General features: G+C 37.6%; 1 protein-coding gene across 5 annotated transcripts in view; it reads right to left on the reverse strand.

Annotated features, from left to right (window-relative positions):
- Nucleotides 1–806: 806 nt before the first annotated feature.
- The window catches only part of PLD1 (phospholipase D1), a 181,779-nt gene continuing 154,902 nt past the window's right edge, over nt 807–27,683 (reverse strand). For all 5 annotated transcript variants that reach the window (XM_019735181.3, XM_019735163.3, XM_019735154.3 and 2 more), the window contains 4 exons: nt 19,771–19,905; nt 12,860–13,013; nt 5,253–5,370; nt 807–2,863 (listed from right to left, as the gene is read on the reverse strand). In XM_019735181.3, the coding sequence (XP_019590740.3) occupies nt 2,639–2,863; nt 5,253–5,370; nt 12,860–13,013; nt 19,771–19,905 (632 nt within the window). In that variant the 3' untranslated portion in view covers nt 807–2,638. The remainder of the gene's footprint in view (nt 2,864–5,252; nt 5,371–12,859; nt 13,014–19,770; nt 19,906–27,683) is intronic.

Genomic DNA, 27,683 nt, shown 5'->3' on the forward strand with positions numbered 1-27,683 from the left:
TATGTTGTTCAATTATCTAATGACCAGCTCTCCAACCCTCTCTGTGATGCATTACAGCTGACCATTCCGAATTTCCCACTGAAGGGTGTGTCACCAAGAGAACACCCGATACAGAGCAAGTGCCTACACCAGACCTGCTATGCTGAGTATCCTCCAACAACTAAGCCTGGCCCATCGGAGTAGCTTCCATAGGCCAAGATCACTTTCTACGCTTCGTTTTTTTGTTTTGTTTTGTTTTTAAGATTTTATTGGGGAAGGGGAACAGGACTTTATTGGGGAACATTGTGTACTTCCAGGATTTTTTCCAAGGCAAATTGTTGTCCTTTCAATCGTAGTTGTGGAGGGTGCAGTTCAGCTCCAGGTCCAGTTTCCGTTGCTAGTTGCAGGAGGCACAGCTCACCATCCCTTGTGGGAGTCAAACGGCCAACCTTGTGGTTGAGAGCCCACTGGCCCATGTGGGAATTGAACCAGCAGCCTTCGGCATTAGGGGCACGGAGCTCCAACTGCCTGAGCCACTGGGCTGGCCAGCCCTTCATTTCTTATATTAGATACATTTCTTATATTTGTGTCCTTCTAGGAAACAAAAATTATTACGGAGATCATCAGACTGTCAGGTACAGCACTTGCAGGTGTTTCGAAAGATAATAGTCACTTTGAACTGATTCATAATAGTTTTTTAAGGTTTTAAATCAGTTGCATTGTAAAGTTTGTATCAGACATTGCAATGTTAAACATAAATTATTTGAACTTCTGTTAGGTAGTAATGGTGTCAGAGAATGATGAGTAATTAGGCCATACAGTACATCTTGCATCCACATCCCATTTGATTTTTGCAAAATGCTGCACTGTGTAAACTGTTATTACAAAAAACTGTTATTACAATTATTGCACTGAATTTTCCATAAAATCCATCCAAGTAAATCTTGTAGCCTCTCATCTTTGCAGATGAGAGCCTTTGAGACAATGCAGTAGAAAATAAAAAAACAAAATTGCCACAGAAGCCAGCAGTAAGATTTCTTATCTGAGACTACAAGTTTTTCATTTCATTAGCTCTCTCCTCCACTTTGTTTATTCACCCAACAAACACTTATTGAATACCCACTATGTGCCAGGGACTGTTCCAGGCTCTGGGGATATGCTATGAACAAAACACAGGCAAGTCCCTGCCCTGGGGGGTTTACATTCTAGTAGGGGGAGACAGGCAAGCACTTAAATACATAACATCACAGGGTTCAAAATAGCTTAGAAATATCCTGTCTGAAATCTATTTACTGCATCCCCTCATTTTGGGGTTATTATAAAGTAAAAGGCGAGGGTTATTATAAAGTAATGGAGTGTAATAATTTCACTAGTCCCAGGATCACCATCTCCAAGTTGGGTAAATTTAAGCGAGTCCTTTAACCACTCTGGGCCTCAGTTTTCTCATCTTTAAAATGGGGAGAGGATGAATTTAGTGATTAGGACAATGTGCATTAATAACTATCCTAACCTCATTGGAAGCCCTGGTGGAATGTTAATGTATATTTAATAATGCAAGTGAAATAGCACATATTTTGCAATCAATTTTTCTTTAAGATAATTGGAGAGCTAAATGTCAAATAAGGTTAGAATCATACTTATGAACTCGGTATGAGTTATGAAGCCTCTGATTCTCTTGAAAGACAAACTGTGTTCACTGGTTTGATTCTCAAATGTGAAAACTCAAATTTCAATCAATCCAGCAGCTAAGAAGGACAGGAAATTTTACAGGACTCTTAAGGAATCTTCTTTTGGGGAATCAGATCCCCACTGACACCTTGGTGGTTTCTGAAGCCTGCATGCTCTGTCTTTGAGTTTTATCGATTGCCGCGCAATAAAAAATCCTTTGCATGTTCTCAAATTTGATTGGGTGGGCCCTATCAGAGGGACACATCTTATCAGTGCCTTTGGAGGCAAAATGAAATTTCTGCCTCAGTAACTGAATTTAATTCCTTCCTGTGTTCTGTGGTGTCAAGATATATAGTGTCATTGTTATTAGAAGTCCCTAACATGGGCTGCTGTGCAGACTAACGTCTGTCCTGTCCTGTCAGTTACTGAAAAGGAATAATGGCCGTATCCTTGCTTGGGTGAACACTATTACTTCATGACTAGATGGACTGCCACATGACCTTGAAAAACGTTGAAGCAGCATCACGATATCGCATAGCAATAAATAAGACCTCAAACAGTACCTATATGGACTATGAAATGAGGGCAGGTCCAGCAGACCTCGGCTGCATACATGAGAGTCAGAGAAGAATAAGGAGCTTCAGACAACTTTTGGCAACCTAGACCACAGTTACAGGTAAACTCTTGTTAGCAAAGGAAATGCACTTTGGTGTACATCATGGAATTTGAGTATGTGTTTAAGTTGTTGAGTATATGCTAGCAATAAGAATGCAGTCTGTCCCTTTTTCACAAGACTAGGCAGGAGGAATGATAAAGCCCTGTTGATGACCTGTGTCCTTACATCAGTGTGACTGCAGCCCTTCCCAGCCAACCCAAAAGGTCCATGAGTTGGATACAAGAGTACATCTTTGTCTGTTGGGTCTCCAGAAAGTCACTATGTGCAGTGTACTCTTCAGGGTATAAGTCCTTGAGCTGCAAATGAACAGAACTCTTAAGTCCAAACCTCCATGGGCACCATGGCTTCTTTGGTGCCCATCGAAGGCAGTAGGCATTCTTCAGACAAGAAATACAAGGGGAATTGCACCAAGAATCCACGGATCTTTTTCAGTTCTTCCTCAGCTCTAATGGGATCTTCTTTTGCTAATACGGGCTTGGTTATAAAGTCTCTTAGCTGAATTAAACTGTGTACTTCATCGTTGGGAAGGCACCGGAACACCTGATTAAAACACAAAGAGGAAATTGAATGGTAAGTTTAAAAGAAAGCATATTCCCAACTCAACAACAAAAAAACAAACAACCCAATTGAAAAATGGGCAGATGACCTGAAGAGACATTTCTCCAAAGAGGACATACAAATGGCAAATAGACATATGAAAAAATGCTCAACATCACTAATCATCAGAGAAATGCAAATCAAAACCACAATGAGATATCACCTCACCCCAGTCAGAATGGCTATCATCAACAAGACAAATAGTAACAAGTGTTGGAGAGGCTGTGGAGAAAAAGGAACCCTCATACACTGTTGGTGGGAATGCAGACTGGTGCAGCCGTTATGGAAGGCAGTGTGAAGGTTCCTCAAACAATTACGAATAGAATTGCCATATGACCCAGCAATCCCTCCCCTGGGTATCTACCCAAAAAATCTGAAAACATTTATAGATAAAGACACGTGTGCTCCAATGTTCATTGCAGCTTTGTTTACGGTGGCCAAGACATGGAAACAACCAAAATGTCCTTCGATAGATGAATGGATAAAGAAGTTGTGGTATATATACACAATGGAATACTATTCGGCGGTAAGAAAAGATGATATAAGAACATTTATGACAACATGGATGGATCTTGAGAGTGTAATGCTGAGCGAAATAAGTCAGACAGAAAAAGCAGAGAACCATGTGATTTCACTGATACGTGGTATATAAACCAAAAATAACAAAGAACAAGACAAACAAATGAGAAACAGAAACTCATAGACACAGACAATAGTTTAGTGGTTACCAGAGGGTAAGGGGGGTGGGGGGTGGGAGATGAGGGTAAGGGGGATCGAATATATGGTGATGGAAGGAGAACTGACTCTGGGTGGTGAACACACAATGGGATTTATAGATGATGTAATACAGAATTGTACACCTGAAATCTATGTAATTTTACTAACAATTGTCACCCCAATAAATTAAAAAAAAAAAAAAAAGAAAAGAAAGCATATCCCCTTTTTGGAAAAGACTCATTTCAGCAGACAAAAATCTTTGCTTTACAAAACACGTATTACTTTTTTTTTTTTTTTTTAAGTTTACTGGGGTGACAATTGTTAGTAAAGTTACATAGATTTCAGGTGTACAATTCTGTATTACATCATCTATATATCACATTGTGAAACACGTATTGCTTTTATGTTATAGCACAGACATCACTGAAGAGTTGCTTCTCTTATTTGCTACAAAGAAACTCCTAGATTTGCTTCCATCCAAAAAGAAATCATAGATAGATTCTTAGATCTGATCTACACAAATCATTAAGCCTAAAATAAAGTCAAACTCATGGTGAGAAATTTCACTGGTGTGAGTTCACATTAAGGTTAATTTTTTTGGATAACAATCATTCCTTGGTTTTGCTAGAGGTTCTGGCCTAAGAGGAAAATTGCATAATGTATTTTCTCTAACTTCTTATTTTGAAAAATGTCTATATCTATACATTTCTGCTCATTGAAAATGAGTTTCAGACATCACTAACACTTGACTCCTCAATACTTCAGCGTGTATGTCTTAAGAATAAGGACATGTGCCCATACCATTCTCACATCTCAGAAAGTCAATTGCATGTCACTTAAGATACACTCCGTATTCAGATTTATCCTATTATCCCCCAAATGTCTTCTCTAGCTATTATCCCTCAATCCAGGATACAAACAAGGCTGTGCACTGCAGTTTTAAAATTATATCTTAAAAGACTCCACGCACATGACTATTTGATCATGGTTTTGAGACCTCAGGATGAAATAAGTCTATGTAGCTAGTTGTCATGTTTCATTAGGAATGATGAAGTCTCCAAGCTGGAAGGGACTCTGGCAGCCAGGAAGAATGCACTCTAACCCAATTTCTGATAGATGGTCAATGGATCTCAGCTTGAATATTGTCTATGATGGAAAGCCGGCCACTTCATGAAGTAACCTGTTGCACTGTTGGACAACTCTTAACTCTTGTAGGGAAGGCTCAGAATGTCAAGTTACTATACACAAGGTTATATCCCCAGCAACGGGGTGAGCTGGGTTGAACCCAGGTCTGACTCATTTCCCCTCTGCCTCTTCCCTCTTTGTCACTAGACATGTATAAAGGCTGGGTAACCACCGGCTCAGGAAACTCATGATGGGTTTCCTGAATCAGATGAGATCAGAATGCCAGTAAAGTCTCTTCTGAACCATCATCTAGGATGCTTTTTGAATCTTTGTTTTCTAATATCTACCAAGAGGTATTTTATTACAACTCGGAGGTGTTTTGTTTTTTACACTCATTAAGAATATTCCGTACCAATAATATGCAGAAATAATGATGTGCTTTTGTGATGAGATGCAATGTAAAAAAGAAGGGGAAATATGCAAGACTTACCTTGTCATAAATTGTAGCATTTCGAGCTGCCGTTGAAACCCATACCTCTTTGAAGAATTTGTCACTCACTGGATCCTGAATGCCCTCACTTGAATCAAAAAGATAGCCAAGGACCACCCTGAAATACAAGTACCCCCAAACTGAGTAACCGAGATAAAACAGTTTGCTGCAGGCATTGTTTCTACTGGTAACACCATTTAGGAGTCCCTGTCATCTTTTTGTTTTTAAGGAAATCAAAGGACGCTATTAGAACTCTGTGTGTGTGTGTCTATGTAAGAAACCTAAGTTGCAAAACAAAACAAAAGCAAAACAAACAAAAAACTTCAGTTGTTGTGATGCTTGGAAGTTTTCTCTGTTGGCCAGAGAGGAAGGTCTTAATTTTATTCTAAGAATGTCCTTGTAATTTGGCCTATGGGGGTGTAAACCTTGGAGAATAGGATTAGCATTCGCTGCATGTGCCAGTAAATGTGGTAACCTTTTCCAAGAACTATCTCAGTAAATCCTCAACAACCTTATGAAAAAGCAACTATTATTATCTTCATTTTACAGACAAGGGAATTAAGGCACAGAGAAGTTAAGTAACTTGTTCAAGGTCATACAGTTGGTAAACTGTAGATCTGCATCTCCGACCAGGACCATCTGAATTCCCAACCTGTGCTCTTAACTTGCTCATGACTTGATCCCTTTCCCCTTCCCCTTCCCCTTCCCCTACCCCTCCCTCCCTCCCTCCCTCCCTCCCTCCCTCCCTCCCTTCCCTTGGACCAAAAACTATGCTGAACTCTAGGATACGGAAATTTATACAAAAGACATGGAGCCTCTCTGGGTAGATTTAAATTTGGTGGGTGAGATCAACAAAGGAATTAATTAAAATTGTGATAAATACCAGGTATGCTTTAAGAGTATGAGATGGGAATAGTTAGGGAAGCCTTTCATTCCCCTACCCGTTTGCCTAACCCCTACCCTCATTTAGGATTCAGTACAAGGTCACCTCAGGTCACCTCTGTAAAATTTTTTTATAGCTCCCACTTCTCCAGGCTTCCATTTCTCATTGTCAATCCTAGGAGATTTGAACATTCTTCCTTTGTTCCCCACTGTAATTCCTATTTGCCTTATTTTTATCAGAGCACTTGTAATGCTTTATGTGTGCTTTTTATTTCTAACAGGCATATCTTCCACTTCTAGCATGTAAATTCTTTGAGAGAACAAGACCTGGCTACTCTTCAGAGTGCCTGGCATAAAAGAAGCCACGTACTAGATGTCTGAATTGATCACACAGAAACAGAGGAGTAGAAATACAAGAAATTCTCAAGCAGAGCAAGACAAGATTTAGAGGTCATATTTGGAAAAACACACACACACATATATATACACATACATACATATATATATGTGTATATATATATACATATATATACACATATATATGTATATATACATATATATACATATATATGTATATATATTCCCTTGTACTTATAGAAGGCCTTAGGGTTAAAAAGTACTTCCACCTTGTGAGTTAGATGGTACATGATTCCCATTTTGCAGATGGGAAACTAAAGTTGGGAGACATACTGTTAATAGAGCTAGAATTCAAACTGAGTCTAGAGCCTTTTTCTGACATGCCTGGTAGGTTCAAAAAATACCAAAAAGATTTGTGCTACATGGGACATAGAAGTGAGGAAATAGGCCTTAGAAGGACTTTGGCTTGTACGTTGGGTGAGGTAGAAGTTGGGACATACTGCAGACACGCGAGCAGAGGAGCGACAGGATCTGACTTACATCTTACAATATGGCTGCTGAACTGAGAAGAGACTGTGCAGGGCGAGGGATGAAATGGGAGACCAGTTAGGAGTCCCTGTGCTAACCTAGGTAAGTGATGATGGCAGCTGGGGTGCTGAAGAGGAGAACAGAGCCAACAGGTTTTACTGATAGCACAGACAGAGGTGTGAGCAAAAGGGAGGCATCAGGATGACTAGCTGGGTTTTGGCCTCAGCAACTAGAAAACTGTAATTGCCATTAGCTGAGATGGAGAACTCTGTGGGTAGAGCCAGTTGGTGGGGGAAGACCATGAATTTAATTTTGACCCAGTTGAGACATCGATTAAATATTCCAGTGGCCATGCTAAGCAGGCAGTTGGGTAATCGAATCTGGAGCTTAGGAGAGAAGGCCTGGTAGAAATACAAATTTCAGGACTGTCCACCTATGTATGTTCATAAAGCCATGTGACTTTAACTGAGTTTACCAAAGGGAGTGACTGTAGACAGAGGAGGACCCACTGCATCTCAACAGCAGGAGAGGGGGAGCAGCCATTGAGGCTGGAGAAAAGCCAGAGGGTGTGGTATTCTGCAACCACACAAAGTATGTCTAGGAGAACTGGGTCAAATTCCGATGAGAAATGACCATTGGATTTAACAGTGTGGACCTCTTTATATTGTTATCCTCTTTGTAAATAGATGTCACTTTACATCATCTTTTTTAATGGTTGCAGAATTTCCCACCATGTGAAATTTATTTAACCAATTATTTTCTTATGGCCTTGTGGGTGGTTTCCAGTTTTTCATTATTATGAACAAGGCTGTAAAGAACATAATTCATTCATCACATACAAAATTTCTATGTGATTTTTCTATGAATTTCTATGATTATTTCACTAGGAGACACTTTAGAATTAAAATTCCTGGGTCAAAGAATATGTACTGCAAGAAGGGTTCCAAGACATCCACTGGCAACCATGCATAGAGCCTGTCATCTGTGACATTATCAGCGCCTGAAAAAGCTCAGACAGTCGGATAGGGATTTAAAAAAAAAAAGCATGTCATTTTAGTTTTAGTCTGCACTTTTTCTGCTATGTAAAAATTCTTTAAAATAAATGGATCTGGCACCACGGGCTCACTAGGAATCTTGGAATTTTAAAACCTCAAAATTCTATTTCCACTTCAAATAATGTCTCCTTCAGACAATATAGAAATAACTTTTAAAAAGGTCTTATGAGATGATATTTGCACACAGATGCTGCTGCTCATTAAAACCCAAAGCAAAATTGTACCGCATGAAATTTGAGGGACAGTGCAAATGATAACAATAAGTCAATTATAATACCTTTGCTATGGGTCGGGTCTAACCAGCTAAAAACTGAGCAAAAAGATTTCTGTGACTCTGCTTTTAAATGAGAACAAGAGGTGAGGGAGTGTGTCTACCAAGTTATCAGTGAAGAGCTTGTATTGTAGAAAAAGTATTTAAGTCTACAACAGACAATACCTAATAATAACCTTCTCTGTCATTTTTAAAAATTATACGAAACATATTAAAATGCACAGTAAAAATAATACGAATTACTCTGGGTATTTTTTTGAGGACTAAGGTTCAGAGAATAGTAGTCTGATTTCATGTTGACATGTATAATGGTAATTACTTAATGTTTAATTGTTTGTGCGTCAGGGGGACAGTAGGAAAACTGCAGAAAATTGTTTCTGTTCTTTCCATTCCTCATGTCTGTCACTTTAAATAATTTTGACTCTACTTGTGTGGATAATAGTTTCTGTGGAGTGATGGTTATGTGTGTGAAGTTCGGGTAATTTTCTAGGACTTAATGGTTAACTGTCCGGCACAAGCTGTGACATTCGGGGCAGTACCTGATGGTTGATTCTAGTTAGGATTGATTTCACATTAAAATGTGTCTCTCTATTTTTATTCAAAAATTGTCCAGATGGAAAACAGATTGAAGTTGCCTTTTTTAAGGGGAAAAAAATGGCTGTGCTCTAGGCCACAATATTTATCTTTGAGAATATTTCCTAATAAAAAATGCTAAAATCGACACAAGGGTTTTGTGGTGCTTTTTAATATATTATCTGTGTTTGCCACTGTGGCAAAGTAAAAAGGGTTGTTCAAGAATAACTGCCTTTTGAGACAGTTTGAAAATTGCCAGGAGAAATAAAAGCACCTAGGAATAAACTTAGCATGAAATGTATGGAATCAGCATAAAAAATATGAAAAAAAACCTAACAATTACTTAAGAACAACTCCTGCTCCCAATAATAAGAACCCTAAAGCTTTACTGAAGAAGAACAACAACAACAACAAAAAACTGAATAAATTGAAGCCTATACTTTGCTCTTCCATGGGATGGCTCAATATTATAAAGATGTCAATTCTTTTTATATTTATCTCTACATCCACTGTAATCCCAATAAAAAGCTGAGAACTTGAATAAATAATTCAAATGTTCATGTGGAAGAATGAATATTTAAGAGGAGCCAAGATTATTCTGGAAAAGAATACTAATTTGGGGAAGCGGTTTGTCAAGAAATAGTGTTAAAGTGCACAGCTACAATAATAAAAATAATATCACACTGCAAGTAAACAGCCTTTCAATACAACATAATGGGGAGACCAGAGGTAAGTCAGGATGTGGCCATTCAGTGTATCATAAAGAGGCATTGCAGGTTAGAGAGGCAAAGGGTAATGTACATCATTCAGTTTGGGATTAGTTGGGGGAAAAAAGTTAGAGTTCCTACCTCATGTCTTAATTAAAATAAAATGCAGATGTTCAATGTAAAAAATAGTATCAAATAAGCAGTAGAAGAAAATATAAGTAAATATTTGATCTTGGGTTGGGGAAACTATTCTAAACATATAAGAAAAGGTGGGGGGTGGGGGGATAAGTATGATTTAAGTCATACTTTAAATATGATTAAAAGGCAATTAACAAATCAAATTTGCATCATATGTGACATAGGATTTAGCCTCTTATATACCTAAATCACTTATAAATCATTACAAGAAAATGAAACATTCTAACTGGACAAAGGACATGAATAAGTTAGACAACTTACAAAAGAACAATTACATATGGCTAATGAATACATTTTTTAAAACCCTAGGGATGGCCAGTTAGTTCAGTTGGTTAGAGCGTGGTGCTAATAACACCAAGGTGGCCAGTTTGATCTCCGCCTGGGCCACTATGAGCTGTGCCCTTCTTAGAAAAAAAAAAACAACCCTGAAAAATACCAGTTAAAATAATGAAATTCCATTTGAAACCCAACAAACTGTCAAAGATTAAATAAAACATTAGAACTCAGAAGAGCTAGAAGGAATAAGCCCTCTAAAAAAACTGCTAGTCAGAAACAGTCTCAGAGACATAGAGGAAAAACTGAGGGTTGCTAGATGGAGGGTGGGGTGGGGATAAGGGGGAAGGTGAGGTGATTACAAAGCACAGTCAGTAACCACAAGATTGCCACTGGGATACGAAAGTCAATTTGGGCAATGTAATCAATAATGTTGTAAAGATTTTGTAGGGTATCCAATGGACACTTGTCTCATTAGGGAGACCACCTCAGGGATGATATAGATGCCTGATCACTGCACTGTACGCCTGAAGCTGAAGCTGAACAATAATGAATGTCAACTACAATTTTACACACACACACACACACACACACACACACACACACACACACGAAGTGGAGTACAGCATTACGAATAGAGACAGTGGAAATGTAACAGCTGTATGCAATGTCAGAGGGGTAGTAGATGGGGGGAGGGGGGTTATCATGGTGTGAAGGATATAAATGATAAATGTTTAACTATTTCATTGTTTTGTACACTTGAAACTAATAAAAAAATGTTTAAAAAATAAATAAAACACTGCTAGTGATACAATAGGAACTTAGAGGGCAAAGAGGGCACACTTACTTTGACTAGAAATTCCATATTAAGATTTTGTTAAGGAAACAAGAAGGTAAACAAGGTGTTATCTACACACATACCCATGTTTACTATATCAGCGAAAATCTGCCTATTAATGAGGCGTTAGCTATGGGAATTACAGTATACTTGTAGGATATAAGGTAATGCAGCCATCAAATGTTATAGAATACTTAATGACACGGAAAAGTGTATGTAATATTATTTAAATAATAAAGAATTTTGTAGAACTTCAAGATCCTAATTATGTTTTAAAAAAGAAATACAGTATAGTAATGTACATACATATATATGTATATATATATATATATATATATATATATATATATATGATAGAAAAATAGTGGAATGATGTACAGATAAATTTAATTTTTTGTTGCTTTTCTGTGCTTGCCAAATTTCCTACAATCAAAGTATGTTGTCATGAGAGCCTTCTACCTCTATAATTATTATACATTTAGAAAGTTATAAAGAAGCCCACCACTTTAAAGAAAATACTTCAGTTCTTATAGAGGTGAAAAGATAGGACACTTATATTTCTAGTTTATGAGGAAATATTTGTTTCCTTATATATGCAGCAGTAGGCTACCAATGGGTTGATTACTAATTTTAAACTCTCCCCTCCTAAACAAAACACATTAAAAGCAAATGGAAATATCACTAGTTTTAAAAAACCTTGCTGGCAAGACGATTAGTAACAACGGCAATAAATACAGCAATAAAAACTATGAGAAGGTATTGACTGTCAGATTTTGAGGGATGGATTTGCTGAGCTCTTGGGGCAGAGAGAGCAGCATGAACCTTCTTTGAACTGAAGCTCATTTTGGTTCTCAAAAGCCAGTCTGGAGTTAGGAATGAAGGGAATGGCCACCAGCGTTTGCAGGGAAAGAAGTACTCATTATGTGCCATCTGTAAGTGAACCAGTTTGCAAATGCGGCCATTACTAACAGGAGAAGGAACAAAGCAACAGCACAGCTATGTGTGTCCGTGCAGTGCCTTTGCCCCCAAACAGCTCTGAAAGCACCACCTTAACCAGGGACACTTGCTGTGCAGGCCACCCTGAAATCCCTTCCTAGCAAATACAGTTCTAGTTTCACAAAACTGTGGACTTACTGCAAAAGCTTAGAGGTGGGAGAGTGGTTGGGTTTCCATGGAACAGTGGGGAGCTCAGCACGTGTCTGCAGTGAGCAAGGGGAAGCGTGAGAAAAGATGAGCTCAGAAGCCACTGGGGAGCGTGAGCACAGTCAGGTTCTAAAAGGATCCCTGATGGCTGAGACTAGACTATTAGGGGCGGGGTCAGTTAGAGCCCAGACCTAGAAAGTTCTCAATAACAATTAAATGAAGGACTCATTTAGGGCCACACAGCCCTTGCTTCCTAACCCTGTGTTCTCTCTGCTGGAACTGTAGAATTGTTTAAAACTCACACCTTCTTGCAGAAGATCAGGAATCTTCCATGTCTGGAGTCATCTTAAATCTGAGAACCGAAGTTTCCACATTTAAATTCAACACCGGTAGTCTCTGGCACCCTCCTTTAATAATTTTTATTATATCCTTGTATTACTGGAACTATTTCAATTTCTATAAATGGACTTACTATAAAAACCTTAAGTAGACATGAGTTGGTTTGTCCTGGCCTGGTTCTAAACCCATTAACAGAGTTAAAATGCTAGTTTTCTCTATTATGCATAAACATAATAACAAACGATTAAAATAGAAAATGTGCCCCACATAAAGCCATGTCGCATACTACTGGTAGTTCACATCTTGTATGCTGGGAGACATCATATTAAACAAAGATGAACCTGGAGATGACGACATCTGTGCTAAGAACAAGAGGCTGGCCTGGGCTCCGGGGGCTACTGCAGTGGAACTACGCAAGACAGACGCAGCTTTGGAAGACCCACCTAAAGCACTGAAGCCGAAGTCCTTGGGCAAACTGGCCAGCCTGGTACTCTTCTCCATCCATTACCGAAGGGACTGTCTCCGTGTCCTGCACAATGACAGCCATTTCACTGTCACGCTTTCCCAGCATGCTTCGGTCATTGATGTTGGCAGAGCCTATAAAGAGAAACAGTGAAACTGAACAATCTTCTCATGGTGGCAGACGTTGTAGGCTACTCTCCTCATCCAATTCTTCCTTGCTAACAAAACACTAATTTTATTCAGGTTATCAAGAGATGCTGTGCTTTAGGGAGATGAGATGAGTTAAGAAGCCATTGGGGAGTGTGAGCACTGTCAGGCTCTAGAAAGATCTCTCTCTAACCCAGGGGTGCATCTTGATCAGTCAAAGCCAACCATGGTAATTTTCATTATTTTTGACAGTGACTGGCTTAGGAATGGGCACTTGACAGGATTCTAGCCAGTGCAACATGAAGGAAAGTCTGCTGGGGGCTTCTGAAAGAGTTTTTCTCCTTCTTATAAACAGACAGAAGACAGAATGCTCTTGTGGATATTTTCGCTTGAGCAGTTGGATGAGGACATGATTCCAAGGGCTGCTGCAGCCATTTTGTAACTACAACGAGACAAGCTGAAGATGGCAGAGCAGAAAGAAAAAAGACTCTGGGTCTTTAGCCACTGAACCAGCCAATGCTGGAATTTCCTTACCTTCTGTTACATGATATAATACATTCTCCTCATTGTTTCACACACTTCTAGCTGAATTTTCTATTTTGTGGCTCAAAGGATTCTAACTAATACAATCATTAAGCACTCACACTCAAAAGACACATCAGTTCAGTTCAGTCAGGTAAGGTAACAGCAGCTCTGCCCTGAACTCAAATGGAGGGATATTGTACACGAGAAAAAGCTGACCCTTCCTGCAGAGACTTTCCTGCCATTTGCCACAATATTGTCATGTGGTTAATATACAAATCTGTGATAACTGTGGATGTGAATGCTGCCCCCCAGTGACCCAGGGTGACAGAAAAAGGATGGACTACCTCACAGAAATTTGGGAGGACTACTAGAGCACGATAAGATGGGAATCTTGGAAACATTTTGTTTTGTTAGCAACAAATAGCCCTTTATACATACACTAATATTTTGATTATGCTATAAAATTTGCAGCCACATATCTTTGGGCTGGACAGTTGGCCCATCATTAATTTGGGCAAAGTCATTTAATCTATCTCAGCTTTAATTTGTTCTTTTGTAAACTGAGATCATAATATAGATTTTGTAGCATTGTTGTAAGAATTAAGTAACATGTGAAAGGACTTACAGATTTATAAATTGCTCTACAAATGTTAATTATTATTCGCATTATTATCAGATATTTGTTAACTCTAATAGCTGCACTAGAGAACATTGCCATAGGGACAATTTGCTGGCAAGTAGCATTTGTATCAAAGAAGCCTCTTCTCTGAGTTAATCACCCCTCACCCCATGTGTGAGCTGTAAGGAGGGGAACAAAGTTCCCACAATGCTGCTTTGGGACTTCACTCCCCAGGCCCCCAGCAGAGGCCGCTCTCAGGCTGCAGGCTGCTGGACGGGGGGCATCACTGCTCTTCACTGTCAGGGAAACTGGGGAGGGCAGGCTTCCTCCACACTCACATACTTTTACATGGGTCCCCCAGTCTCCCTCCCACCAAGGTGGGCCCCACTCCCAAAGGGCGGATTCCATTCCTGGCTCTCTGAGCTGGGATTCTTAGAGACAGGGAGGGAGTGGTCCTCCTATCTCCAGGGCTGACCTGGAGTTACCCTCAACCCCAGGGGATAAGAGAGCTGGCTACTATCTCATAGGAATGTGAAGAAAGGGATGAAGAAATTTTAGATAAATTTAGAAGTGGGACACTGAAAATGCGACATTGATGGATGTAAATGCTACCTCCATTCATGTTAAACGTTCCCATATTCTGAAAATCAAATTCCGGAACAGCAGATGTACTATATAGTATTATCCCATTTCTATGTAGCATGAGAAAGAAGAGAAAGCAAGGGATCTAGAAAGATACACACTGAACTGCTAAGAGTGGCGAGTTCCTTCTGGCAAAGAGAGGGAGGACAATAAGGGGAATTCTTACGTTTTACTCTATACAAGTCATTAGGGTTTTAACTGTTTACAAAACATATAAGCATGCTTTGTATTCATGTAGTATTTTTCATGGTAACTGCAAGCTCTTGTTTTTATCAGGATGGTGCCTTGATTATTTAAAACCAATTAATTTTTAGAAAATGACCTTTTCTAAGTCTCTGCTGATATTAGAAAACTTTTAAAACATTGCAAAATATAGCAAAATACAAAAGAGTATATGAAAACATATACATACAACTTAGGAATAATAAACACCACTGAGTTTAACACCCAGGCTGACACACAGAACATTACCACACCTCAGAAGCCCTCAGGTACCCTCCAGATATGCCCTTCCTTCTGCCAGGGGAAGACTTTATAGAGGATTTTGTGTTCATCATGCGCTGCATGTTTTCCTAAACAAAAAATAGCTGACTTTTGACTTGTTTTTAATTTATATACATGGAACCATACATAGTCTTTTGAGGTTTGCTTCTTTCATTCAATATTACATCTTTGGGATTTATCTGTGCGTAATTGTAACACATTACTTCCCTTGAATGAGCACACCAGGACTGAGGACTTATTTATTCACTCTAGTGTTGATGGATATTTGGGTTGCTTCCAGAGTTTTGCAGTGATGCACGGTTATGTTCTACACGGCTTGTGTGTATGTTTCCTGGCGTCTACATGCAGCTGTTTACCTGGGCTCTGTACGCAGGACAGAAGATCTGGTGCTCCACTGCCTTGCCAATACTGGCTTATACAGCTTTTCCATTTGTGCTCATTGGTATTTTTGAAAACTGTTCTTTGTCTCACTATTACATTAGTGAGAATGAGATGTCATATGTTTATGGGCTGCAGGTGTGTCCTCTTAAGTGCTGTTCCTATACAGTTCCTTTGTCCATTATCCCTTGGATGTTGTCTTTTCTTACTGGTTTATAGAAGTTTCATACGTTTTGAATATTACATGTGTTGCTAATACCTTTCTTTAGTTTGTGGTTTATCTTTTTATTCTCTTTATAGTGTCTTTTACTGAACACAGTTCTGAGTTTTAATGCAGTTGGATGTATCTATCTTTTCCTTCGTGGTTTGTGCTTTTTCTCATGTTTCAGAAATTGTGATTCCTTCGGTGGTAGGCAAAATAATGGGCTCCCCTCCATCCCCCAGGCTGACCATGCTCTAATCCCCAAAGCCTGGGGGAATCTGCTATGTTACATGGCAAAGGGGAATTAAGGCTGCAAATGGAATTAAGGTTGCTAATCAGTGGACCTTAAAATAGGGAGATTATCCTAGATTACCTGGGTGAGCCCAATATAATCACCAGGGTCCTTCAAAGTAAAGGGGATTCAGGGGGATATCACAGAAAAAATGGGCTGAGACTTTGGGGAAGTTCCACAGAGAGATGTACCATTGCTGCCCTCAAAGATGGCGGAAGGGGGCCCTGAATGTGGGCAGCCTCTAGAAGCTGCGAAAGACAAGGAAATGAATTCTTCCTTCGAGCCTCCAGAAAAGAAGGCAGCCCTGCTGACACCTGATGTTAGCCCGGGAGACCCATGTTGGACTTCCATGGAACAATAAATTTGTGTTGTTTTAAGCCACTGAGGTGGTGGCCATGAGTTATAGCGGCAATAGACAACCATTGCTCCAACTATACCCTGTTTTCGTTTATTAAAGGAAAACTGATTCTCGTATTGAGCCCAAATCGGCTACTCTGTACTTTCCACCCCTTGTGTTCCCTGTGCCTCCAGTTCAGAAGTTCCCAGTGGGGACTGCACATGAGCATCACCGAAATAGCTTTTAAAACATACTGGTCCCAAAAACAAAAACAAAAAACACCTTAATGCCTGAGTCCAAACCAGACCAATCAGTCAGAATTTCTTCAAGTAGAAACCAGACATTAGTATTTTCCAATGTCACTCCACCCCTTTATCTATCCATTAACCCATCCTTTTGGGGATCTAGTTGAAAGCAAATTGCAGACATGAGTAAACTTACCCCTCAGTGATGTATTTTTAAAAGCTCTCCAGGCAATTCTAATGCAGCCAGGGTTGAGACCCCCGAGACTAGATCAAGTAGAATCCCTCATTATTGGGGCAGCCCTGTAACTATGGATTTGCATCAGCCACTCCCAAGCTTGTATAGTTTCTTACCCACCCACCCTCCCTGATGGCTTCTGGACCTTCTTGCTCCAGTTCTGCAATATCCACGCTAATGTTTCTGGTGTCAGGTGGAAAAAATACCTGCCCGCTCCCCAGCCCAGGAGATCTGTAGGGCAGCGGCATGATGTGATTGCTGTTTTATATCACCCGATTGTGCTTTGCAGTAGACTAGTGGACACTAAAAAAAAAAAGAATCGTTTCACTTAGGCAACAGGATAGACTTAAATTCTACTAATGGATAGCTTTGTTTCGCTTAGGAAAGCAAAGACATGATTGCCTGGTTAAGTGCCAGAGTTAAGATGGATTAGAAAACTGGATTTGGTCCCAGGTGTCATGACCTACAGGATTACCCAGGCCAATAGATAATGAAAGCTATATATAATACAAGAGACCTTCAATGTGCTAAAACAAGTATTTCCTCGTGAGGAAAAATGGGGGTAAATAATTACTCATTTTTCTTATGCCAGTTATTCAGTAATTCTGGCATAAGTTTCCCACGTTAGAAAATTTAATCACAGGTTACTTTAACCTCTTTCAAGCTTTTAGATACTTGCTTAACACCCATGAAATATTGTTAACCTAACTTTTCAAACTTCTTACTCTCTGAGAATTGTAAACATTGTTTTCTATTTTATGAACATAAACAGGGTTGATATGTGAGAGCAGTAACAACAAACATGCTTACTCTTAGAGGTTCCACAGAGATAAAAAGAACAAAAACACTTCTGGAATTTTCCATGGGGGAGATCTGTTGTGCCCTTGGGGAAGGAGAAAAAGAAATCCAGCCCCTAAAGACTAAAGTAAGACCTTTCCATACTCCCCAGGCCACATCTTCAGTGTCAAGAGAGTGGATAAGAATTATGTGCAAAATTGATCTATTATTGCTGGCATAAATAAATTGTAGCCTTTGAGGGTTTGGACACCTTCCTAGAAAATCAGTCAATTAAAAAACTCAACAAACCTATTTAACTGATAGTTCTGTTACTGACAACGACATTGCATTTATACTTTATGTAAAATAAAGCAGGCTGAAAGTCAAAATGACCTTTGAAAGGAAAATATTTACATGTGTCCATTTTTACTTCAAGAGTTCTGAAATCTTGCTAAAGAGATCCAGTGAATTTTATTTCGTTTTGTTTTTCCATTTCAGCAAACAATTACATTTCCCCTTCATACTGTAATTGCCAATTTAATATAAAAATATTCTGAGATTGGCTTCTGAAGAGCAAGGCCAGAGTAGCTTAGGGGAAATAAGACAAACCTTGTTATTGGGGGCAGGGGGGCGGGTGAGTAGAGGAGTAAATAAATCCCTAAAGAGCCTTGATCCCTATAGAGCAGAGATCAAAGGCATAAAATAATTTCTTAAATGTTCTTAAATTATTAAAAGTGTGTGTGTGTGTGTGTGTGTGTGAGAGAGAGAGAGAGAGAGAGAGAGAGAGAGAGAGAGAAGACCACACTATGGTCTATACATTTTCTGGCTTCAGAACTACTTTTTCTTTCTTTTCAAATCATGTTCCAGATAAGATAGTCTCATTACTCCTAGGTACGAGATTTTTTTTTTTTCCGTTTTCTCAGTGGAGGATAGAGATGGAAATGGCACATTTACTGCCAAAAAATTTCAAAACACTCCATGACATTTACTTTCTTAAAGAATAGGGAAGTATGTTTTAACAGCTGAAAAACTACATTTCATTTAAAACAGATGAGCAGAATCCCCAATAGTGGGACACACTGTATCTCTAAGTAGTATCGCCCCAACTTTTGTCAACTGATTTATCTGGCTGATTACCAGTACTGTTTCTCATCCAGGCCTTTCAGTGTGTGTGTAACATAACAGTAGAAGGCAAAACAATTCAATGATAGGAAAATGAAGCTTCCCATGTGTATAAAGAATGAAGCTGGACATCACCTCTGTTGTCAAGTTGATCTAATCTAGGTAGAAGGTACAAACAGTAAATCTCTCCCTGGAATCTGTTGGTGGGGAGAGAACGCTGGAGACATCTACTACGTATCCTTGACAAGAAAAGACTGCAGACCTATGTCTAGGGCTACATTATATCGTTGCTACACAATTCCCCCTCACCACGTTCATACCATCAAAGCTGGTCCGCCCTGCACCTATGGTTTCATGACACCCAAACCATAGAAAGCATAGAGGCAATGATATTTTAAAAGCCTTCCGATTCTGACTCTTGCACCACTTCGGATCTGTGGAAATGGTTGGGTGGATATGGTGCAAACACATACAAATTACTACGAGCTACCATGTGTGACACATTTTCCCTCCCATTTCTTCCCCTTCGATTCCCATAATCAAGGTACTTGGATTCAAAATAAATACAAGGGAATAATAGAGAATTAAAGAGAGCAGACTGATTATTGTACTGCTGGGTTAAACTGCTGCCTCTGGATACTGTAATTTGCACAATGGCCATTTAATTGCTCTGTGCCTCTGTTTCTTTGAAGATAAAAAACAGAGATTAGAAAGGTTGTAAGGACTAGAAAAAGATTGTTTCAGAAATGTTAAAGATGTTGTGTTACTGTCCCTTTCAACTGCAAAGAAAGGTGGGAAAGAATAGAAAGGTTTTTTGCATGGAGTAAGTCAACTAGCAAGAAACACAATTAGAGACCATCCACTTACCAATAATAACAGTGTTGTCATCTGCTATTAGCAACTTGCTGTGGACATAAATAAGCTCAGTGACGAGGTTTCCTTCAAGAGCTGCGTGTGTTCTAAGGCCACAGAATGATATGTAATTTATCCACTGATTGCCAACTGTAAAGTTAAAAAGAAATTACTAAAATTAATAGGACCAAGCTCAATAAGGGCACATTAAATTTTATCAAAACAAATAATACCACTTAACAAGTTTGTTAAGAGTAGATAGTATAATGTCTGAGTGTGTGTGTACATAATTTCAGAATTCAGCAAGGATCTATTTTTGCCATATAAAGAGTTTTGTGCTATTAATCTGGCTGAATGTACATTTTAAAAAGCATATTAAAGTGATTTTTGTGTCTTCCCTTTGCTGAGGCAAGCCAAAAATATATTCAAATATGAACATTTTATTTGAACAGTTTGGTGAGTAATTACTGAAGAGTGATCATTAAAGCTGAGCCAGAGTAGATAACCCCAGACTTCGGTGTGACATTGGCATCTATCTTGGTTGACACCTATGGTTTAAGTCAGATGCAAGATGTGTGTCCAAACTACCTGATGTATGCACAGTTTATAGCATCATCAGCACAAAGCAGCCGTTAAATTTTACGGGTTTTGGGTAAATAAAAATGCTGGCAATTAAATAATACTCCTTCTAAATTATTGAAACTAGAAAATGAAAGAATCCTGACTACATTTGGCTTTGGAGAATTTCCTTCAGAGCATACTGTAACAGGTTTTTACTTTAATATGTTGTTCATTCATCATATGGAGGCCATTCCTTAGATAAGAAGAAATGCATTCCATACCAAGCCAACCCATTACCGCTACCCCAACATGAGGGTCAGTCACAAGACTTTATGGTCCCTCTCCTACAGAGCAGTTGTCTTGGATAAGCAAAGTCTGATACTATAATAATGAAGTGGAACCAAACTATCACAAATTCTAACAGAGAATACAAACCTTTTTTTAAAGAGAATCTGAAGCACACTAGTACAACCAATGGAGTTCATGTTCCATTTACTTAAGTTTCCATGTATTACTAATGTTTTCTATTTTATTGTTGATGTTCTGTAGTGTTTGTATTAAATATGGGTATTTAGGAAAGAAATTCCTTCATAGGTTACATACAGAGATTGCTTCATTTACAGATAGCCCTGTCCTTATATGCACGAGTGATCTCTGTAGCCATGTTTGCCAAGAGTGGATGTGCTGGTGTACTGGTACATCATGTGTAGGAGATGCATTTCTAAAGTTTAATGAAAAGAAGATTTTTGCAAATAAATTTTTTCTCCATTGGTTAATGTTATATTGGAAAGATGTTCCATACAAAGCATCACCTCCTCTTTGGTCCAGAAGAGAGGAGCATTTCCTCTTTTAAGAACTTAATGACCACAAAGTTCCTGGGAAAATATTTCTAATATAATGCCTAATCTATTATTTTAAACATTAATTAATCCTCCATTTCTCTGACAGTTGCAGAAGTCTTATACATCTCTGTATCTTCAATCCCTGCATAGTGCTTTAAAAAGTTGAATAAATGAATGAATGGATAAATATTCAGGGGTAGCTAATATTTTAGCTTTGGTTTCTCTGTATCATCTACTTTCTTGCAGTTGGCTTATGATCTAGAATCTAAAATTTTAAGTCATAGAATCACCTTTTTAAAAGAATCAAGGGGCAAACTTTGTGGTAAAATACATATTTTTGCAGTAATTTCCCATAAAACATCCACACTGAACAATATAGTAGACCAATGGTTCTCAATATACATAAGAACCACCTCTGTGGTGACCTGCTAGATGCACAATTCTGGGACCCTCCTCAGAGGTTTGAATTCAGCAGAAATCTATATGTCAGTAAGTGTGCTAGGGGATATCATTCTTTAAATGACTCTGTCATATAGCCTTGGTATTTATAGATTTAAGATTAGTGGTACACACTCAGAAAAAAACACACAGCAAAACCATGTGAGATGTATTCTAGGGGTGCAAGTCTGCTCCATATGAGGAAATCCATTAATATAAGATATTGATCAATCTAGGGAGAAAAATCATATGATTATCTCAATGAATGCTGAAAAACTTTGACACACAAAAAATTCAGCACCCATTTCTGACAAAAACAATGAAGAAAGTAGGAAATGATTAATACTTTCTTAACACGCTTAAAAATATTAGTACACATATTATATATGTGTGCATGTGTGTATATAATACTTTCAACACTATTTACTATTGCCTTGGAGGTATCAGCCAGTCCATTTAGACAAAAGAAATCACATAGTGAAACCACCTCTATTTGTAGAATATAATAGCATATTTAGGAAATCAATGATAAAACTATTTCAAAAAATAAAGAATAAGTATGAAAGAATATAAATTAACATATAGAAATCAATAGGTTTCATATAACAAGCGATACAAGTTAGAGGATATAATCATGGACAAAACCTCACTTACAATGGCAACAAAGAAGATAAAACACTTAAAGATAAACTTAACAATAAATGTGCCAAATTTTTATGAAGAAAAATTTTAAACACTATTGAAAGACATAAGAATAGACTTGAACAAATGAAAAGATATCTCTTGCTCTGGGATAGAATAATTCAACATTTGAAAAAAATGCCAGTTCTCTCCAAGTTAATTTATAAATGTAATATAATATCAATAGAAACATCAAGGAGCTTTTATGGAGCTCGAAAACCTGATTTTATAGTTCATATGGAAAAATAAAAATTTAAGAATTGTTATTAATAAAACTGAAAAAGAAAAATTATAAGGGGGCATTAGTTCTACCTGATAGTAACACATACTATAAAGTCTGTAAAATTAACACAGTGCGGAACTGGCACCTAAATAGACAGCTAACCCTGGGAATGGAATAGAAAGTCCAGAAATAGACCTAAGTATGTATGGCAATTTTGCATATGATGAAGGCAGCATCTCAAATGACTGGTGAAAGGATTTTTACATAAAGGACTAGGACTTTTAAATAAAAGGCGCTAGTACAATTGGATCGGTATTTGAAAAACATGAAAATTATATATTTACCTCACACCAATCACAAGAATAAACACCAAATGGATCAGAGAGAAATGGAAGCATATGAAATCACACAAGTATTAGAAGAAAGCACGATGAATTCTGGTATAAACTGAGTATAGGAAAGGCTTGTAACTGTCCAGAGGCAATGTAAGAAAATATTGATTACTTTGGCTCAATTTAAAAAAAAATCCCATTTTCATGATACAAAGCACCACAAGCAAAACCAATAGACAAATGACAAAGTGGGAGAGAGTGCAGTATACATCACAGATGAAGAGTGAAGAGTCCTGATATATAAGGAATTCTTAGTAACCGAAGGGAGTAAAAGATTAAAATCTTGATAGAAAAATGGGCAAAAGACATGAACAGACAATTCACACACACAAAAATACACAACTGAAAAGATAAAATATATTCATGTTCACTCATAATGATAGAAATGCAAATTGAAACTACACCAAGAAACATTACTTACCTATGAAATTGATAAGAAAAAGTGGAATAACACATTCTGTTGGTGAGACTATTGAAGTCGGCTCTCTCATACACTAGTGGTGAGAATGCAAATTGGTACAAACTTTTTGGAGGGAAATCTGGCAAGTCTAGCAAAACTACTTATATGTTTACCTATTAACCCAGCAATTCCACTCTAGAAATTTACCTTAAATATACAATTCCAACAAATAAGAACAGAACATATATGCACAAGGTTATTCGTTGCATAATTGTAATTGAAAATAACCTAACTGATCACATAGGAAAATGAATTATGTCAAATCTGTACATGGAGAGGTAAAAATATGTGAAGAACTCTTTGAAATGACATGGAATGATTTTCTGTCCATATTGTTAAATGAGAAAAGTAAAGTGCATAAGAGAATACGTGGTATGCTATTCTTAAGAGATAGGTTGAGAGAAATAAGAAAATATACATGATATCTGCTCATTTGTGCAAAAAATAACACAGCCAAAACAATCTACAAACTGACAAAATTGGTTACTAATAGAGAGTGGGTTGGGAGTAGGGTGGAAAAGATGCATGAGGAAGAAACTGAAAGAAAGCACAGGGGGGTGACACTTATCTAAGTACGCCTTTTTAAAATAGTTCTGACTATTGGAAGTATATCGCACACACTCAAAAAAATCAAGAAAGATACTTTAAAAATTCTAAAATGGAATATAAACGGAAGCAACCGAAGCTAACTATACTTCAAATTAATAACATACTCAAATTAATAACATAATCCAAGTATATTTTGAACACTGACTTTTGATATATGTATACCCTTAGGCTAAAGACAAAAAGGAACTGTAAACAGATATTGAATTCTAGTGAGTAGATTTAGTCTTCATAGTGAGTGGTATGGGCTAGCAATGCTGAAACTATTTTTTGTGTATTCTAGGATTGAGGAAATGAATACATATATTGTAGATAATAGAAGCCAGGTTTCTCATTGTAAGAAAAAGGAGATAAAAATAGAGAGATGGCTAGAAGGAATCCTGCAGAGATTGGAGCTAGAGGTATTAGTATGGAGATAGAGAGAGCGATAGACAGATACCGTGTTTCCCCGAAAACAAGACATAGCCGGACAATCAGCTCTAATGTATCTTTTGGAGCAAAAATTAATTATCATATAAGTGTTAATTATTATATTATAGTAAAATAAAACCGGGTCTTATATGATATAATAATGTAATGTAATATAATATAATATAATATAATATAATATAATATAATATAATATAATATAATATAATACCAGGTCTTATATTAATTTTTGCTCCAAAAGACACATTAGAGGTAAGGGTCTGGTTAGGTCTTATTTTGGGGGAAACACGGTAGATAGGTAGGTAGATAGACAGACAGACAGACAGACAGACACATAGATATAAATAGATAAAGTGTGTATACTAAAGGCCTAAAGCAGTAGCAGTGATCATATCTAGCACCTAGACTTTGGTTTCTAAATTCCATTTTGCACTAAAAGGATTTGGGTTCCTTGGAGCAATGGCTGATTCCAAGGCTCGTTCTGAGAATGTGAAAGATGAGTCTGGAACTCTTGTTGTGCCAACAAGAAAAAAAGGCTGATGGGAACAAGTCAAAAACCCATAATAGCTCATTCAAAAGACCCTCACTCGAGTGTAATGCTGAGCGAAATAAGTCAGACAGAAAAAGCAGAGAACCATGTGATTTCACTGATATGTGGTATATAAACCAAAAACAACAAAAGAACAAGACAAACAAACGAGAAACAGAAACTCATAGACACAGACAATAGTTTAGTGGTTACCAGAGGGTAAGGGGGGTGGGGGGTGGGGGGTGGGAGATGAAGGTAAGGGGGATCAAATATATGGTGATGGAAGGAGAACTGACTCTGGGTGATGAACACACAATGGGATTTATAGATGATGTAATACAGAATTGTACACCTGAAATCTATGTAATTTTACTAACAATTGTCACCCCAATAAATTTAAAAAAAAAAAGACCCTCACTCATCAAACTGAGGATGCAAACTGAGCATCACAGTTATGAGCCATCGAATAAAATAGGCATCCATAAATCCATATACCAATATAAATACAAGAATAAATACATAAATGGGGAAGAAGAGAAAGTTTTCCTTATGGACTTCCAACTAAGAAATTTAGAAGAAAGTAACAAATATAGAAGAAATGACGGAATTAGAAAATCAGCATTTAGCAACTATCATGGTAATAATAATTGAATCAGAGTAGTAATCATTGATTCGGGGAAGAATAATTAACGTGTGCTCGAACCTGTGGGTGAATGTTTGATGAGAAGCAGGATATTTATACAGACATAAAGTGCTTTTCCACAAAATACTTATTAAATACAAAGGTAAAAATAGTAATTTTATGGTAGAGAAACCTGGCAGATACCAGTTTCTTGAAGTGATCAAAGTTAACACAGCGAGTTTTGCAGCAAATCAACATCGTGTTCCTCCTGATACAGTGAGCAAAGAACACAGCATTTCTGTGATAGTCCTGCTGAAAATGCATAACCCGAATCTAATCGTGAGGAAACTATAAATATACCCAAATTGAAGGTTATTCTACAAAATAACTCTTCAAAAATATCAAGTTCATGAAATTCCTCTCACTCTCAAAAAAAAAAAAAAAAAAAATTGAGGATTACTTCAGATTACAGGAAAATAAAAATACATGACAATTAAATATAACATAATTGGTGATTAAATCCTGGGTCAGAAATACAAAAACAGTCCCCCCCTTTGCTATAAAGGATATTAGTAAGGCAACTGGCAAAATTTCAATAAGGTCTACAAACAAGATAATATTACATCAATGGTAATTTCCTTTACTTGGATAATTGAATTACAGCTGCTTTAAAAACGTCCTTTTTAAAAAAGAAACACACACTTATGTATTTAGGGGTAAATGGGCATTATAGCAACTTATTCCCAAATGGTCCAGGAGAAAAAACCTCACTGAGCTATGCATATCTCTATTAAGAGAGAATGATAAAGCAAAGGTAAAACAACATTTGGGAAATCAGGATGAAGGGTATATGGCAGTTCTGGAAACTCTGTATAAATCAAAAATTATTTAAAAATATGTTTTAAAGATTAATAATACTGACTACTTGTTAGCAGCCTGAGGGTTTAAAACATGTAATAATTTTAATTTTCAAAGCACAGATTTGTGCTATTCCACAGCAAAACTGGAGGGTATCGGCAGTGGATCCAACTAGCTGGAAAGCCTCACAGTCCACATTCCAACCTACTTCCCATTCATCCTCGACTATAAAATAGCTCTTATGAAGTGATAAAAACTTTATTTCTTCGTGAAAAATGCCTTTAAGAAGAAAGCTAAGGATTATTTCCAGTACCGTGTTTCCCCGAAAATAAGACCTACCCTGAAAATAAGCCCCAGTTAGGATCGTCAGCCAGACGGACGCATTTAGTACGTTATGATGATGTTCCAGAAGAAGATGACATGACTGTATTTGAATAAATGTAGATTACTGTGCATGAGAAAATAAGACATTCCCTGAAAATATGCCCTCATGTGTCTTTTGGAGCAAAAATTAATATAAGACCTGGTCTTATTTTTGGGGAAACACAGTAACAGAACTGGAAAGAAAGATAAGGGTTCCTAACCAGAAAGTAGACATTTTGGATGACTTCAAGTGTGGCCTGTCAAATCCACCTATGCTGTGAATAAATCCACCACGCACTCTATATGAAAAGAAGAAAGGGCAAGTTAAGAAACTGTTTCAGTCAGTACTTTATTCTGTGAAGACAACTGATTCAACAATCAATAAATACAAAGTTGGTGATGTCAACTTGTGTGAGGATATGAGGCAACAAGTGTCCATTGAAGAAAATATGAGAAACCCAGAAGCACGTACAAGTATTAATATGAAGCAATAGAAGGAAAAATATCAGGGAGGTTTCCAAATTATATGCCACAGAGGTACTTGAGAATCTGCAGGTTTATATAGGCCCCTAGGATATATCTGTTATAAACACTGGTACAAATATACCTCAAAAGATGAGAAATTCAATATAATAGACTCGATGTTTATAAGAAAATTTTGTGAAAGGACTTCAAGAGTTGTTACAGGCTTTTGTTACTTAAAAACTAGTAGCACTTCAGACGTTTCTAATCCTGACTGAATACCGCTAGACCTCTTTTAAATTATACTAAATTGGTTCCTAAAATGTCATAATTCACCAAAAATATAAAAATGATAAATACTTTCAATTAAACACTAAATCCCTGAAGGTTGGAGTATCAGATAATTATACACTAATAGCTGCTGGTTTTCTCTTCAGGATTTGTAACATAGTCACAGCAGCA

The sequence above is a fragment of the Rhinolophus sinicus genome, chromosome 17, assembly GCF_057876585.1.
Source record: "Rhinolophus sinicus isolate RSI-liver-muscle chromosome 17, RSI-T2T, whole genome shotgun sequence".
NCBI classification, from domain to species: Eukaryota; Metazoa; Chordata; class Mammalia; order Chiroptera; family Rhinolophidae; genus Rhinolophus; species Rhinolophus sinicus.